General features: G+C 39.6%; 2 protein-coding genes across 11 annotated transcripts in view; one reads left to right on the top strand and one right to left on the bottom strand.

The window, feature by feature from the left end:
• Positions 1-5,932, top strand: part of coro (protein coronin) — a 114,948-nt gene extending 109,016 nt beyond the window's left edge. For 5 of the 9 annotated variants that reach the window (XM_070087830.1, XM_070087829.1, XM_070087831.1 and 2 more), the window contains 2 exons: positions 3,120-3,194; positions 3,669-5,932. In XM_070087830.1, the coding sequence (XP_069943931.1) occupies positions 3,120-3,194; positions 3,669-3,734 (141 nt within the window). In that variant the 3' untranslated portion in view covers positions 3,735-5,932. The remainder of the gene's footprint in view (positions 1-3,119; positions 3,195-3,668) is intronic. The other 4 variants (XM_070087834.1, XM_070087836.1, XM_070087832.1 and 1 more) reach the window with 1 other exon arrangement.
• The window catches only part of tos (Exonuclease tos), a 42,530-nt gene continuing 31,006 nt past the window's right edge, over positions 5,639-17,162 (bottom strand). For both annotated transcript variants that reach the window (XM_070087825.1, XM_070087826.1), the window contains 2 exons: positions 9,945-10,078; positions 5,639-6,843 (listed from right to left, as the gene is read on the bottom strand). In XM_070087825.1, coding sequence (XP_069943926.1) covers positions 6,804-6,843; positions 9,945-10,078 — 174 coding nt within the window. In that variant the 3' untranslated portion in view covers positions 5,639-6,803. The remainder of the gene's footprint in view (positions 6,844-9,944; positions 10,079-17,162) is intronic.

Genomic DNA, 17,162 nt, shown 5'->3' with positions numbered 1-17,162 from the left:
CTAATTTCTTGACGTGTGTGTGTACTCGCCTAGTTGAGGTTGCAGGGGTCGAGTGTGTGTGTGTGTAAGCGTACGTACGCACCCAACTCTGCAGGCGGGATTCGAACCCACAATCTGAGGTGCCACTGTCTGTATTATAAATACTTCATGAGGCAGACAGCCATGTATATATTTATAACGTACGCAGTGGAACCTGACCAAAACACTGACGCAGGAAGCCTTGAAGTGTGCTCCATCCCACACTATATATCTCGTAACTCGCTGCTACAAGTACAGTACCACGATTAATGTAGTGGAGGGTGGAGTATACACAGAGATGTGCATTTGTACCGAAATGTATATAACTCATTGTATATACACCGATAGGGTTAAAAAGACACGTGGGCAAACACTAGGGCGTAATTATAAGAAAACGTTTCGTTTTCTAATATATCCATAACAACACTGCTAGCCAAGGATTCGAACCCATGTTGTACTGTCCTGGCTAACGCAGTGTTGTTATTGATCAGTACCACTCGTTTGTGGTTACAATAATATAATAGTCTCATAAACCTAACTGAGCATACTTCAGCCGCCCTTCCATTTTATGAAAGTTCCTTCAGCCCATAACTATACACTGCCTAATATTGCAGCTTTATACTCACACACACACACACACACACACTAGAGAAAGTGCAAAGGTTTGCAACAAGACTGGTCCCAGAGTTAAGAGGTATGTCCTATGAGGAGAGGTTAAGGGAAATCAACCTGACGACACTGGAGGACAGGAGAGATAGGGGGGACATGATAACGACTTACAAAATACTGAGAGGAATTGACAAGGTGGACAAAGACAGGATGTTCCAGAGACTGGACACAGCAACACGGGGACACAGTTGGAAGCTGAAGACACAGATGAATCAAAGGGATGTTAGGAAGTATTTCTTCAGCCACAGAGTAGTCAGGAAGTGGAATAGTTTGGGAAGCGATGTAGTGGAGGCAGGATCCATACATAGCTTTAAGCAGAGGTACGATAAAGCTCATGGTTCAGGGAGAGTGACCTAGTAGCGACCAGTGAAGAGGCGGGGCCAGGAGCATGGACTCGACCCCTGCAACCTCAACTAGGTGAGTACAACTAGGTGAGTACACACATATACACACACACACATACACACACACACACATATACACACACACATATACACACACATACACACATACACACACACACACAAGGTGGACAGAGATAGGATGTTCCAGAGAGGGGACACAGGGACAAGGGGTCACAACTGGAAGCTGAAGACTCAGACGAGTCACAGGGACGTTAGGAAGTATTTCTTCAGTCATAGAGTTGTCAGCAAGTGGAATAGCCTAGCAAGTGAAGTAGTGGAGGCAGGAACCATACATAGTTTTAAGAAGAGGTATGACAAAGCTCAGGAAGCAGAGAGAGAGAGGATCCAGTAGCGATCAGTGAAGAGGTGGGGCCAGGAGCTGAGTATCGACCCCTGCAACCACAATTAGGTGAGTACACACACACACACACACGCATGCACATACAACAGGCCTAGTGTCTAATCGACATGTGCCTAGGACCAAATGGTAACTAACACACAGACACACACACACACACAGACACACACAGACACACACAGACACACACAGACACACACAGACACACACAGACAGACACACACACACACAGACACAGACACACACAGACACACACAGACACACACAGACACACACACACACACACACAGACACACACACACAGACACACACACACACACAGACACACACACACACAGACACACACACACACACAGACACACACACACACAGACACACACACACACACAGACACACACACACACACAGACACACACACACACACACACACACACACACACACACACACAGACACACACACACACACACACACACACACACACACACACACACACATATATATTCTGTGCAGAGAATTATGTAGAAATACACAGACATTTTGCATCACAGCTCAAAGAAATGCCTCCTGAACTCTTCGATTTAGTGCATCCATCACTGCCTACCAAGTCATGCTGCAAGGGGAACCCTACTCATACCCCATATGAAGAAGGAACACTTGCAGTTTTCCAATGCATTCAAGGTTGTCAAAGCAGGGTGAGGCACCCCTCCTCCATGAGCAGGTATGACCCTGTATACACTGAGCACTCTAAAACACCCACAGTCCATCAGGGTTTGGGGTTGCTTTAGCAGTTTACTTGGCTGTGTGAGTTTCTACTTTGCAAAAACTTTACAATGAATGCCGACTGCTACATCACTGTTGTCAAGGACCACCTGCTGAATATTTTCTAAATTCCTGGCAGCACCACCTTTCTGCATGATAGCACCCCCTGACAAAGCCAAAAAAAGTAAGTAAGTGGCTTGCTGAGAAAAATATTGAGGTTTAACAGTGACCAAGGAATATTCCAGACCTCAATCCTTTTGAGAATACCTGGAATATGAAGATGGAGTCCTGCCACATTTTGTCCATGTCATGTCTGCAGCAAGAGTTCAAGGACATTTGGGTCAATCAATTATCCATTGATTACTTCAGGACTGAGTGAAAACTGAATAAATAATGGACAGATACTCTGGTAGCAGACCCAGCATTGTAACCATGTATACATGCATGCACCAAACATGTACATAACACACACGTTTAACTGGGGAATAAGGTTTTCATTTGCACTAAAGGAAGTTTTGTTAATTCTGTACTTTGTAAATTATATGTTATGAGTCTAATTAAATAGAGCTGTTAGAAGTTAATCATTGTACTCCAGCAGTATCTTATCTTCTCTTAAGTCTCTTGGCAGGTGGTAGTTCCTCTGAAGGGAATAAAAGTGGGGGCTCAAAGGATTTTTTTTTGTTGTTGAAAATGTGACAAACAAATTGACGAGAGTATTTGGCTATCTTGGCTATTTATTTTAATAAATTGTGGTTGTATGATGCAAATATAAGTGAAGAGAACAATTTTTGAGTGCAAGTGTGTGATTAAAAACAATTGAGGGTGTGATAGAACAGCCCAGATTGTACCCCTGAGCTCAGCTTCCCTTCCACTTGCACCAGGGTTGATGTCCCTATCTATCCACCAACAGGAGATGGTGCCTGTCACATCTTGTTACAAAATTCACTCTGTGAGGAAGCAACCCGTGCAAGGTCATGTGGTGCATGTAAGTAAGGGCCTCAGTAGTGCGCGTGCATGAGCCCAGAGCTCTACCGACCACCCTTGTGGCACGTTGTCCAACTTTCTCATGTTGGCCCAACACACTTCTTGGCATGAGTTGTAACAGTCACCATGACCTGTTGGCTTGTTTGTCATGCCTTTCTTACCCCCACCTCATTTGCCATTGCATTAAACCTTCGTGTTGTTTTGTCTCGTTGTATTACCCTGGTGTTCCACATGGCATTATAGAAATAAGTTGTTCATGATTAAAAAAAATCAGATTCTAACATTAATTATAAAATTTAGAATATGATGCACACTTCTAACTTTTTTTTCTAGTTTTTGTTGTATTTCATTATGTGCGCAATATAATGTAGTTTGTCAGCGTAATTCCTCCTATATAATTTTTCCTTTTTAGTATTTGGATATCTTTTTTTCCAAATTCTAACGACCCCAACTAACCCAAGCCATATTTTACCAGGCCCCAAGCACTCTTTCTGCCAACACGGTCAACAACAATTGTGACATGGCCCCAGATGAAGTGTAGATGCAAGAGACTACCAGATCTGAGTCCCTCTGATCCAAGAAGCTGGTGATGTTTAAGCGAGTTATGGAGTTTGCATTCTCCATGCAAAGTCCCAGCATCACACGGCCAGTCACATGCAGAGATGCAGTTGAAATGAGACTGGGATATTTACAGCTCTCACAATGAATCTACTCGCCAATATATAGAACCGTAATCGTGTTAAATATTGTCTTATGTAGCCAGTTCCCAAGTAAACTTCAGAAAGGTTGTACACAGTATAGAGAGAGAGAGAGAGAGAGAGAGAGAAAGGTGTATTTGTGTGTTAGACTGGTGCATCAATTGATTAGTCATGTGAGCCAAGTGAATGTGGAGACTTTGTACATAATGTTTGTGTTGAGGACTGTCTTCAGTCTATTGCTCAGTAGTAACCAACCAGCTGTCCAGCCATAGCCACATTCTTTAACTTGAAGTTGGTTGTTATCAACCATAGCCTTTTGTTTCATAACCTACTACTGGTTGTATGTTTCAAACTCTGTTGAATGTTAGAATCATGTTTCCCCTTGTAATAAGCTAACAGGATCACTGTCTTTTCACTACTAATTTTCAAAATACAGAAGTTGAATGTGAATGCTTTAGTTTACTATAACTATTTAATATTTAATAATAAAATCTTTAAAATCTAGAAGGGTAAATGTCTACTGTACAAAATATCTGTTCAAAGTTGTACAATTTTAATATTAAACTTTTTCTTAGAGAAGTATGTAGATAAAAGAAAGCAAAATTTTAAGTAGGTACTGGAAATATACCGATTTCTCTAGGTGTAAAAATGTGTAGTGTACAGGTTCTGCTGAAATTGTTGGCTGCTTTTTTTACTTTTATCATTACTTATCTCTTTTATTTGGCTCAGTGCAGTTCCTATGCAGAGTGTCTGCTTATTAACAGCCACTAGTGAGGTTTACCATAGCTTTACTTGAGTAACCATTAGGTTGATCATGTCCATCAGGTTATGTTACAGTGTGTCCCCATTGTAACTTTGGTTCAGGTCCAGAACTGCCATTGACAATGTACAGCTCAGAAAGGTCAAATCTAAACTCAGTCTGTAATAGCTATTCAGGGTTCAGACTTTGATCTCATTTATCTTGGCATTGCAGTTCAGACTTGCAACCTTGTCATCTTCATCTTTCCTGTACTTCTGGGTATCTACCTTTGCCCAGTATTCATCAGATTTAAACTATTTATTAATATTTGTTGTGTTAGACTAATGTTTCCCAAGTACAGTAGGAATATCATGGAACAGAGAGGCAGTAATGTGGCAGATTCTCAGGTGGCTACAGGTGTTAGGAACTTTGGCCATCACTAATAATAAGTATATTAATATAAGACATTTACAAGGGCAAGTAGTTTTGTCCATCAAATGCAAGTTGTATTGGTTGATTCATTGGTTACTTTATCACTCTTATACCTCCATCTCTGGCCACCATCCTGTCTTAATGTTCCTTTGGAGGTGCTCAGAATCAGCACTGGTATTGTGTATTTACAGCTCATTTTGTTGTCTTGCAGATGGTGACCCCCCCCCCCTTTTTTTTTTTTGTCAGGTTTTGCAAGTTATTGCTTACGCCTGTAAAAAATTAATTCTTGAGTGTACAGAAAATTGCAATTTGTTTTAAAATAAAACTAAAAGAAATTAGCATTCAACAGTTGTAGGTCTCCTTTAATTACTTCTGAGAAAAGTTATCCATTATATAACCTTTAAGCTGTAGATACAAGACTCCTTGTTTTGAAGCCAAAGCCTTTGTGAAAGTAGCTATGGGCTACATTCAGTATCTTTTAAAAAAGTTTATCAAAAAGGGAATATGCAGTAATGTTATACTCATTATTTTCTTATAACATAGATGAGTTGCTGCATTGTTTCCAGGGATGATAACTTGCTTAGCGACAGTTATTTTGTATTGTTGTGTTCGTTAGTAAGGGATGGGGTAGTCAAGAACAAGAAACTGAAACCAGTTTTTTTTTTTTTAAATATACTCATTAATGTTGAAAGTTGTAATATGAAGAACAGGGAGAGAATTGTAAGAGGCTTAGCAAGATTTTTATTTGCTCAATTATTGCACTTTCAATTAGTATGACTTATTTCAAGATCTTAAATTTAAAAAAAAAAAAAAACACTTGTACGTCACTTGAGCCTCATAAATGTTTGTATGTGATTCAGTGTTTGTTCAGCATTTATGATATATGGTGCTATGCTATAATTGTTGTCAACCATAGTTCTGTATGTATACATATAATTACCTGATGATTATTAGGCTATGCTGTTCAGTGTCATACACCATAGTTTTATATGCATACATCAAACTCCTGTGTAAATTGTCTACAATATAATTATTGTAAGCATTATTTTATGTATACCTGTAACAATTTGGTCCCAAATATTTGTGCCTTAAATGCAGGGCATGTTTTAATGCTCTGCAGTGCCCCACCCCTTACCATTTGCTACATAACATATTTAAGGATTTATGTGCCATTACAATATTTAAACTTTTAAAATGTTCAACACAAGCCAGGATCACTGGAACTTTCAGCCACACTGGCTTGAGATAGTATCCCATCCTCTCCTTATTCTTTAATTATTTAGCGGAAGTGATAAATGCAATATAACTTTTTCTTCTTCACGAACCCAAGGTTGATAGTCAAGCACTTCCAGGACAACCAAGGGTAAATTCCTACTTTTTTTTTTATTAAATGTCACAAGTCAGTGTCAGGAATTATTTTTTAATTTGCTTCAATGTGATTTCTGCTGGTCATCTACACAATTGTGTCCAGGGAGAGTTGGCCGTGTTGCACATCTGCAAAATCTTGACGAGATGACCACATTTGCTGTACTTAATGCACACATTTTTTGTAATTGTATTGAAAAAATAGAGTTTTATAGAAACAACTAAAAATTTTTATTTACCTTGACAGTGTATACACATGTAAATTTTAAATACTATATCTAAAATCACAAGGTTAAATATTTAACATTAGTCATTTTGGAATCCAGATGCTTATCAGCAGTAACCACTTTCAACAACCTAAACTGCATACAAAAACTTAAAATGATGATCTCACTGCTTGAAGTTTAGCTCCGTCCCTGAAATGAAGGAATTTTTCTTCAAACGTTAAATTATAGCACATCTTTTAGATGAAAAGTGCCAAACTTGTAAGGTTAACTCTTGACCCAAGAACCTGAATCTATCCTTTCAATACCTTATGAATTATACTGCCATTACAGGTTTAGCACTCGCCCTGATTAAGAAAAAATTTGAAGTCTCCACTCCCCCTCTTCAAAGAGAATATAACAGAATGAAAACTACATGCTAATACAGTATATAAGAGACATTTTGTTTATTTTCAGTTTTTCAAAGAAATAAACATGACATGGCAAAACTAAAAGGTATGCCAGTTTTTTTTCCATTTAAACAATACAAAGCAGTGCAATATAAAGGAGACTGCAGGAAACACACTTGAATGCCATTTACTGGTTTTCAACACTTGAAATATGCTCCACTGAAATAACATCAACCAGTGAACCAACAAGCACTTAAGATATTGCCAACATAAGTTTCTAAGAGAGCCCAGTATTTATACTTTAATCCAACTCCGAGTCCAACTGCACTTAAAAGAAAATACCAACAGCATACCTGTGTGCTCAGCCCTAGGCCATATGATCTGCCCCGAGCCTTCAGTTATGGCATTATATACACATTTAATAAAGCTGAACTTTCAAACACGACTTAAGCAACTGTCATTTTTCCAAACAAGCAGAGCATATGTTAACTTGCTAAAACTGCAAAATTTAATGAAAAAAAATTGCATTATTTACTGTGTACAATAAAAGAATATCAAATGAAATTAGTTTAGTAAGACTAGGTTAGGCTGCCTAAGTCAGTTTTGGTGCAAAATTATAAATGGCATGTGTTCATTTGTGTATTTCTATCAAAGCTTAAAATTTTTTTAAATTTGTCACTTTTGACTGTAGGACAGTAGGGGATTATTATCCAGTAAATGTAAGCTAAACATATGGAATTGTGATGTCACTATGGTGTTTATACTACTAATAATTTCTAATAAAATGGATACAAGTGATATAGATTTTGCAAGACAAAGTATGCACAGCATTTTAGGCACACACTAAGACCCAAGTTGCCAGCAGAGCTGAGATCACCAGAAAAAGCAAAAAGGTACATGTTTTTCATAAAGAGTGTGGGGAAGAGGGCAGTGGCTGGTTCACTTTTCTAGCATTCCAGCCTGTAACAAAAAACTTGACTGGTAATAAAGTGACTAGAAGTAAGAAATTAGGAAAAGAAAATAGGTGACTGAGTAATATCTGTTAATGGATCCAGGAATCATCGCCCATGGCCTTTTCTCGTACCATACCTTCAAAATTGAAAAGGAAATGTTCTGAATAAGAGCTATTAAGAAACATGCTAAAAGTCTGTAAGATTTACTTGCCACTTTACATGTCACAAAGCAAAGACAAGTCTTGCAACTCTGCCAGAGTTCAAATGTTAAACAACAGTAATATCTGGGATGGCTGCTTTTTATTAACCTACTACCTGTTAAATAGGAAGAACTGAAAAGAAACTTAAGAAATATTCAGCAAGACATTAATGGTACCAGAAAACACAAGGAGTATAACTGATAAACTGAACTTGGACAATATACAATTTTGGAGGAGGTGATGAAACTCCCAGGACAACTAGATAAAAAAAAAAGCATTGGGACTTGACAATATTCCCAATGGATACTGAATAGGGCAGATGCACTGAGTGAAGGTGATCCATACATATATGGGAAATAGGCAAGAAGTGCTGAACTTTAGGACAATAACACTACATGTGAAGGTTTAAAGCTATCTTGATTTCGAAGTCACTTTGCCTGACAAGTGAGGTGCAATCCACCTGACAATGTCTGGTCCATGGAAGAGGTGATGCCCTCCTGCATATACATCACTTATTGCTGGGCCTCTTAACATGTTCCTTGAGAAACATGCATCAAAGTGCATGGAAGTCAGGGGTTGGCAGGCTTTCCACCTTGTAAATATATTACCTGGAGACCTGGAGAGAGTTCCGGGGGTCAACGCCCCCGCGGCCCGGTCTGTGACCAGGCCGATAGGTGATAGGTCATGACTGAATCTGATGTGGAGTGAGACTTGTTACTCTTCCTTAATGCTAACAAAAGAGTACGTTTGGGAGATTCTGAAGAGAAGTAGCAAAAGTTAGAGTAGAAAAATGGTGCACAGAAAATTAAAAGTTAACACAGAAAAAGAGCAAGTGATGAGAATAAAAACAAAATATAGGTCATGAAAGATAAGACATCAGACTTGAAGGAAAGATATCTAGGAGAGAATGTTTTGGTGTCAACACTTGAGTTAGTGTGATGTAAGGTCATTAAATAATGCAGCAAGCAGGAGGTTGAAGGCAGTATATATGTCATGTATGAGCTCAATGAGGAATGTAGAAATTAAAAGATGGTGTGGTGTTATTAAATGTATAATTTAAAGGGCAGAGAGGTGGTTTCCAAGATGAATGGCCACTTAAAGGATGACATAGAATAAGGTTAACTAAGAGGGTGTGTAAATCCAGGTTGGAAAGAGAGGAAGGAGACAATCCAGGAAGAGTTAGAGGAGCAGGGTGAGGTTTTCAAGCATCCAGCAGGCATACGTGTATATGTTAAATCTAAACATGTGGAGACAAGTGGTTTTTGGGATGTAATGTGTTGTTCAAATGTGACCATGGTAACAAGGGACCCTTATGTACAGTTCAGAATATTTATTAAATGTTCTTCACTGTACACAAGTGTCCTTTTTCCACAGTTTGCAAGTATCATCATACCATTTACAGTCAAGGAAGTCTGCAAAACCAGCTAGCTAGACTCAAGTCCTAAAGATGGAAAGTACAGTGCCTACACTCTGAAAGATGGGTGGGTTATTTGAATTAAAATGCCTGCACATTTCTGGAAAAAAGAGCTAGTGAATGAGCAATTGGAATGTGTTTCTTTCCCTTTCCCATCCTTACTTGGTGGGAAGCAGATGTGGTGCAAAGTTATGAATGTAACTGGTATAGATTTACTAGTGAAATTTTAGAAATGATAAATCCATGAAGACTTTTTTGTATAAACTGCAATGGAAAACTAAGAAGTTGCACAACTTAGGAGTCCTACAGTATTATTTTTAACAAGAGTAATACTCACTTTTTAAAAGCAAACATATCTTTAAGACTCAGCTGCTTAACACCAAGCTGGTTCTTATTCTTCTTCTTGTTTGACCGAAATAGTCCTGGAGTTCTGCATTTGTGATCATTTCTTGAAGAAGTCAACTTAGTCCTCTGTCCATACAAAGTAAACTTATATTAATGCACATAAAATATTATACTGTATAGTTTAATTTTCTAACATGTTGGAAAACTTATTTGGACACAACAATCTTTCATTATATGGCATATTTTCATGGTTTTCATTCTCTGAGAGAGGTTCTTTGTACCGGTGAGAAAGAAGGGGTTTTGATCCAAGGAATTCAACCTGCCCTCTCCATCCCTGGATTGAATCTCAATGTCTCCCATTCTCCCAGGTGCTGTATGACCCCCTAGCTTCAGGTTTAGCACTCCCCCATGATTATACATACATCTTCTTTGTTCTTTCAACACATCGGCCATATCCCACTGAGGCAGGGTGGCCCCCCCCCCCAAAAAAAAACAAAGTTTCTCCTTTTACATTTAGTAATATATACAGGAGAAGGGGTTACTAGCCCTTTGCTCCTGGGACTTTAGTCGCCTCTTACAACACTCATGGCTTACGGAGGAAGAATTCTGATCCACTTCCCCATGGAGATAACAGGAAATAAACAAGAACAAGAACTAGTAAGAAAATGGAAGAAAACCCAGAGGGGTGTGTGTATATATATACAGTGGACCCCCGCATAACGATGGCATCGCATAGCGATTTTTCCGCATAACGATTACTTTTATCGCAAAATTTTTGCCCCGCATACCGATTAAAAACCCGCATACCGATTTTCGTCCGAGACGCGTCCAATGTGCCCTCACATGTGCCGGCCGTCCCATTGTTTACCAGCCAGCCTCCGCGGTAACATCCAAGCATACACTCGGAATATTTCGTATTATTACAGTGTTTTCGGTGCTGTTTGTGGAAAATAAGTGACCATGGGCCCCAAGAAAGCTTCTAGTGCCAACCCTGTGGTAAAAAGGGTGGGAATTAGTATGGAAATTAAGAAAGATTTTGAAGGGTTTGGGGCTAACCCTGAGAAGCCTATGCCAGTTGTGGAATCCATTGTGCCTACTTCAAAGATTAAGGAAATGTGTGCAGAGTGGGTTGAACTGCAAACCTTTATAGATGAAAATCACCCTGACACAGCTGTTGCAAGCCGTGCTTGTGACTATTTCAATGACAATGTTATGGCCCATTTTAGGAAAGTCTTGAAGGAACGGGAGGTACAGAGCTCTATGGACAGATTTGTTGTGCGACAGAGGTCCAGTGACTCTCAAGCTGGTCCTAGTGGCATTAAAAGAAGAAGGGAAGTAACCCCAGAAAAGGACTTGCTACCTCAAGTCCTAATGGAAGGGGATTCCCCTTCTAAACAGTAAGAAGATAATGCTCTCCCCTCCTCCCATCCCATCAATCATCACCAGATCTTCAATAAAAGTAAGTGTCATGTAATTGTGCATGCCTTTTTCAGTTTGTGTGTATTAAAATTAACATTTCATGTGGTAAAAAAAAATTTTTTTCATACTTTTGGGCGTCTTGCACGGATTAATTTTATTTCCATTATTTCTTATGGGGAAAATTGATTCGCATAACGATTATTTCGCATAACGATGAGCCCTCTTGCACGGATTAAAATCGTTAACCGGGGGTCCACTGTATAATATTTTTTTTTTTTTTCAACAAGTCGGCCGTCTCCCACCGAGGCAGGGTGACCCAAAAAAGAAAGAAAATCCCCAAAAAGAAAATACTTTCATCATCATTCAACACTTTCACCACACTCGCACATTATCACTGTTTTTGCAGAGGTGCTCAGAATACAACAGTCTAGAAGCATACACATATAAAGATACACAACATATCCCTCCAAACTGCCAATATCCCAAACCCCTCCTTTAAAGTGCAGGCATTGTACTTCCCATTTCCAGGACTCAAGTCCGACTATATGAAAATAACCGGTTTCCCTGAATCCCTTCACTAAATATTACCCTGCTCACACTCCAACAGATCGTCAGGTCCCAAGTACCATTCGTCTCCATTCACTCCTATCTAACACGCTCACGCACGCTTGCTGGAAGTCCAAGCCCCTTGCCCACAAAACCTCCTTTACCCCCTCTCTCCAACCCTTTCGAGGACGACCCCTACCCCACCTTCCTTCCCCTATAGATTTATATGCTTTCCATGTCATTGTACTTTGATCCATTCTCTCTAAATGACCAAACCACCTCAGCAACCCCTCTTCTGCCCTCTGACTAATACTTTTATTAACTCCACACCTTTTCCTAATTTCCACACTCCGAATTTTCTGCATAATATTTACACCACACATTGCCCTTAAACAGGACATCTCCACTGCCTCCAACCGTCTCCTCGCTGCTGCATTTACCACCCAAACTTCACACCCATATAAGAGTGTTGGTACTACTATACTTTCATACATTCCTTTCTTTGCCTGCATAGATAACGTTTTTTGACTCCACATATACCTCAACGCACCACTCACCTTTTTTCCATCATCAATTCTATGATTAACCTCATCCTTCATAAATCCATCCGCCGACACGTCAACTCCCAAGTATCTGAAAACATTCACTTCTTCCATACTCCTCCTCCCCAATTTGATATCCAATTTTTCTTTATCTAAATCATTTGACACCCTCATCACCTTACTCTTTTCTATGTTCACTTTCAACTTTCTACCTTTACACACATTCCCAAACTCATCCACTAACCTTCGCAATTTTTCTTTAGAATCTCCCATAAGCACAGTATCATCAGCAAAAAGTAACTGTGTCAATTCCCATTTTGAATTTGATTCCCCAAAATTTAATCCCACCCCTCTCCCGAACACCCTAGCATTTACTTCCTTTACAACCCCATCTATAAATATATTAAACAACCATGGTGACATTACACATCCCTGTCTAAGACCTGCTTTTACCGGGAAGTAGTCTCCCTCTCTTCTACACACCCTAACCTGAGCCTCACTATCCTCATAAAAACTCTTTACAGCATTTAATAACTTACCACCTATTCCATATACTTGCAACATCTGCCACATTGCTCCCCTATCCACTCTATCATATGCCTTTTCTAAATCCATAAATGCAATAAAAACTTCCCTACCTTTATCTAAATACTGTTCACATATATGCTTCAATGTAAACACTTGATCTACACATCCCCTACCCACTCTGAAACCTCCTTGCTCATCCGCAATCCTACATTCTGTCTTACCTCTAATTCTTTCAATTATAACCCTACCGTACACTTTTCCTGGTATACTCAGTAAGCTTATTCCTCTATAATTTTTACAGTCTCTTTTGTCCCCTTTCCCTTTATATAAAGGGACTATACATGCTCTCTGCCACTCCCTAGGTACCTTCCCCTCTTTCATACATTTATTAAACAAAAGTACCAACCACTCCAACACTATATCCCCCCCTGCTTTTAACATTTCTGTCATGATCCCATCAGTTCCAGCTGCTTTACCCCCTTTCATTTTACGTAATGCCTCACGTGCCTCCCCCACACTTACATTCTGCTCTTCTTCACTCCTAAAAGATGGTATACCTCCCTGACCAGTGCATGAAATTACTGCCTCTCTTTCTTCCTTAACATTTAAAAGTTCCTCAAAATATTCTCGCCATCTACCTAATACCTCCATCTCCCCATCTACTAACTCCCCTACTCTGTTTTTAACTGACAAATCCATACTTTCCCTAGACTTTCTTAACTTGTTTAACTCACTCCAAAATTTTTTCTTATTTTCATTAAAATTTCTTGACAGTGCCTCTCCCACTCTATCATCTGCTCTCCTTTTGCACTCTCTCACCACTCTCTTTACCTTTCTTTTACTCTCCATATACTCTGCTCTTCTTATAACACTTCTGCTTTGTAAAAACCTGTCATAAGCTACCTTTTTCTCTTTTATCACACCCTTTACTTCATCATTCCACCAATCACTCCTCTTTCCTCCTGCCCCCACCCTCCTATAACCACAAAACTTCTGCCCCACATTCTAATACTGCATTTTTAAAACTATTCCAACCCTCTTCAACCCCCCCCCACTACTCATCTTTGCACTAGCCCACCTTTCTGCCAATAGTCGCTTATATCTCACCCGAACTTCCTCCTCCCTTAGTTTATACACTTTCACCTCCCTCTTACTTGTTGTTGCCACCTTCCTCTTTTCCCATCTACCTCTTACTCTAACTGTAGCTACAACTAAATAATGATCCGATATATCAGTTGCCCCTCTATAAACATGTACATCCTGGAGCCTACCCATCAACCTTTTATCCACCAATACATAATCTAATAAACTACTTTCATTACGTGCTACATCATACCTTGTATATTTATTTATCCTCTTTTTCATAAAATATGTATTACTTATTACCAAATCTCTTTCTACACATAGCTCAATTAAAGGCTCCCCATTTACATTTACCCCTTGCACCCCAAATTTACCTACTACTCCCTCCATAACACCAGCAATTCTACCATCATGTAAAACAATTACAGGTTTCCGTTTTATGCTCACTTGGCAGGACGGTAGTAACTCCCTGGGCGATTGCTGTCTACCAACCTACTATCTAGGTATCTCTTTCAACACACCGGCTGCATCCCACCGAGGCAGGGTGGCCCAAAATAAAAACCAAGGTTTCTCCTTTTACATTTAGTAATATATACAGGAGAAGGGGTTACTAGCCCCTTGCTCCTGGCATTTTAGTCGCCTCTTACAACACGCATGGCTTATGGAGGAAGAATTCTGTTCCACTTCCCCATGGAGGTAAGAGGAAATAAACAAGAATAAGAACTAGAAAGAAAATAGAAGAAAACCTAGAGGGGTGTGTGTATATATATGCTTGTACATGTATGTGTAGTGTGACTTAAGTGCAAGTAGTAGTAGCAAGACGTACCTGAAATCTTGCATGTTTATGAGAGACAAAAGACACCAGCAATCCTACCATCATGTAAAACAATTACAGGCTTTCGTTGTACACTCACTTGGCAGGACGGTGGTACCTCCCTGGGCGGTTGCTGTTTACCAACCTACTACCTAGGATTACCTAGGTATACATACATTTCTTTCTTTCAACACACCGGCCGTATCCCACAGAGGCAGGGTGGCCCAAAAGGAAAAACGAAAGTTTCTCCTTTTACATTTAGTAATATATACAGGAGAAGGGGTTACTAGCCCCTTGCTCCCGGCATTTTAGTCGCCTCTTACAACACGCATGGCTTACGGAGGAAGAATTCTGTTCCACTTCCCCATGGAGGTAAGAGGAAATAAACAAGAACAAGAACTAGAAAGAAAATAGAAGAAAACCTAGAGGGGTGTGTGTAAATATATGCTTGTACATGTATGTGTAGTGTGACCTAAGTGCAAGTAGTAGTAGCAAGATGTACCTGAAATCTTGCATGTTTATGAAACAGAAAAAAGGACACCAGCAATCCTACCATCATGTAAAACAATTACAGGCTTTCGTTGTACACTCACTTGGCAGGACGGTAGTACCTCCCTGGGCGGTTGCTGTTTACCAAACTACTACCTAGGATTACCTAGGTATACATACATATATATATATATATTTTTTTTTTTCAACAAACCGGCCGTATCCCACCGAGGCAGGGTGGCCCAAAAAGAAAAACAAAAGTTTCTCTTTTTTAAATTTAGTAATTTATACAGGAGAAGGGGTTACTAACCCCTTGCTCCCGGCATTTTAGTCGCCTCTTACAACACGCATGGCTTACGGAGGAAGAATTCTGTTCCACTTCCCCATGGAGATAAGAGGAATTAAACAAGAACTAGAAAGAAAATAGCAGAAAACCCAGAGGGGTATGTGTGTATATATACGCTTGTACATGTATGTGTAGTGTGACTTAAGTGTAAGTAGAAGTAGCAAGACATACCTGAAATCTTGCATGTTTATGAGACAGAAAAAAGGACACCAGCAATCCTACCATCATGTAAAACAATTACAGGCTTTCATTTTACACTCACTTGGCAGGACGGTAGTACCTCCCTGGGTGGTTGCTGTCTACCAACCTACTACCTAGGATTACATATTTCTTTCTTTCAACACACCAGCCGTATCCCACCGAGGCAGGGTGGCCCAAAAGGAAAAACAAAAGTTTCTCCTTTTACATTTAGTTATATATACAGGAGAAGGGGTTACTAGCCTCTTGCTCCCGGCATTTTAGTCGCCTCTTACAACACGCATGGCTTACGGAGGAAGAATTCTGTTCCACTTCCCCATGGAGGTAAGAGGAAATAAACAAGAACAAGAACTAGAAAGAAAATAGAAGAAAACCCAAAACTGTGTGTGTATATATATGCTTGTACATGTATGTGTAGTGTGACCTAAGTGTAAGTAGAAGTAGCAAGACATACCTGAAATCTTGCATGTTTATGAGACAGAAAAAAGGACACCAGCAATCCTACCATCATGTAAAACAATTACAGGCTTTCATTTTACACTCACTTGGCAGGACGGTAGTACCTCCCTGGGTGGTTGCTGTCTACCAACCTACTACCTAGGATTACATATATATACAGTGGACCCCCGGTTAACGATATTTTTTCACTCAAGAAGTATGTTCAGGTGCCAGTACTGACCGAATTTGTTCCCATAAGAAATATTGTGAAGTAGATTAGTCCATTTCAGACCCCCAAACATACACGTACAAATGCACTTACATAAATACAATTGGTCGCATTCGGAGGTAATCGTTATGCGGGGGTCCACTGTATATATATATATATATATATATATATATATATTTTTTTCAACAAGTTGGCCATCTCCCACCAAGGCAGGGTGACCCAAAAAGAAAGAAAATCCCCAAAAAGAAAAAAAAACTTTCATCATCACTCAACACTTTCACCTCACTCATACATAATCACTGTTTTTGCAGAGGTGCCCAGATACAACAGTTTAGAATCAAATGTACGTATAAAGATATATAACATATCTTTCCAACCTGTCAATATCCCAAGCCCCTCCTTTAAAGTGCAATTAACATAACACAAAACAACAATTTCAACTTTTACTGAACTAAGACTGACTCTGAACTAACAAGAGCTTCCCTCTTTAGCACATGAAACCACCTTTCGTGTGTCTGTCTTAACCCTTTGGCTGTCACAGTCCCCCAACCCTAGAGTGTGTCTCAGTGTCGCAAAAT

This window comes from Cherax quadricarinatus, chromosome 23, assembly GCF_038502225.1.
Source record: "Cherax quadricarinatus isolate ZL_2023a chromosome 23, ASM3850222v1, whole genome shotgun sequence".
Lineage (NCBI taxonomy): Eukaryota > Metazoa > Arthropoda > Malacostraca > Decapoda > Parastacidae > Cherax > Cherax quadricarinatus.
The sequence above is the reverse complement of the archived record's forward strand: the minus strand, read 5'-3'. Positions and strand labels throughout refer to the sequence as shown.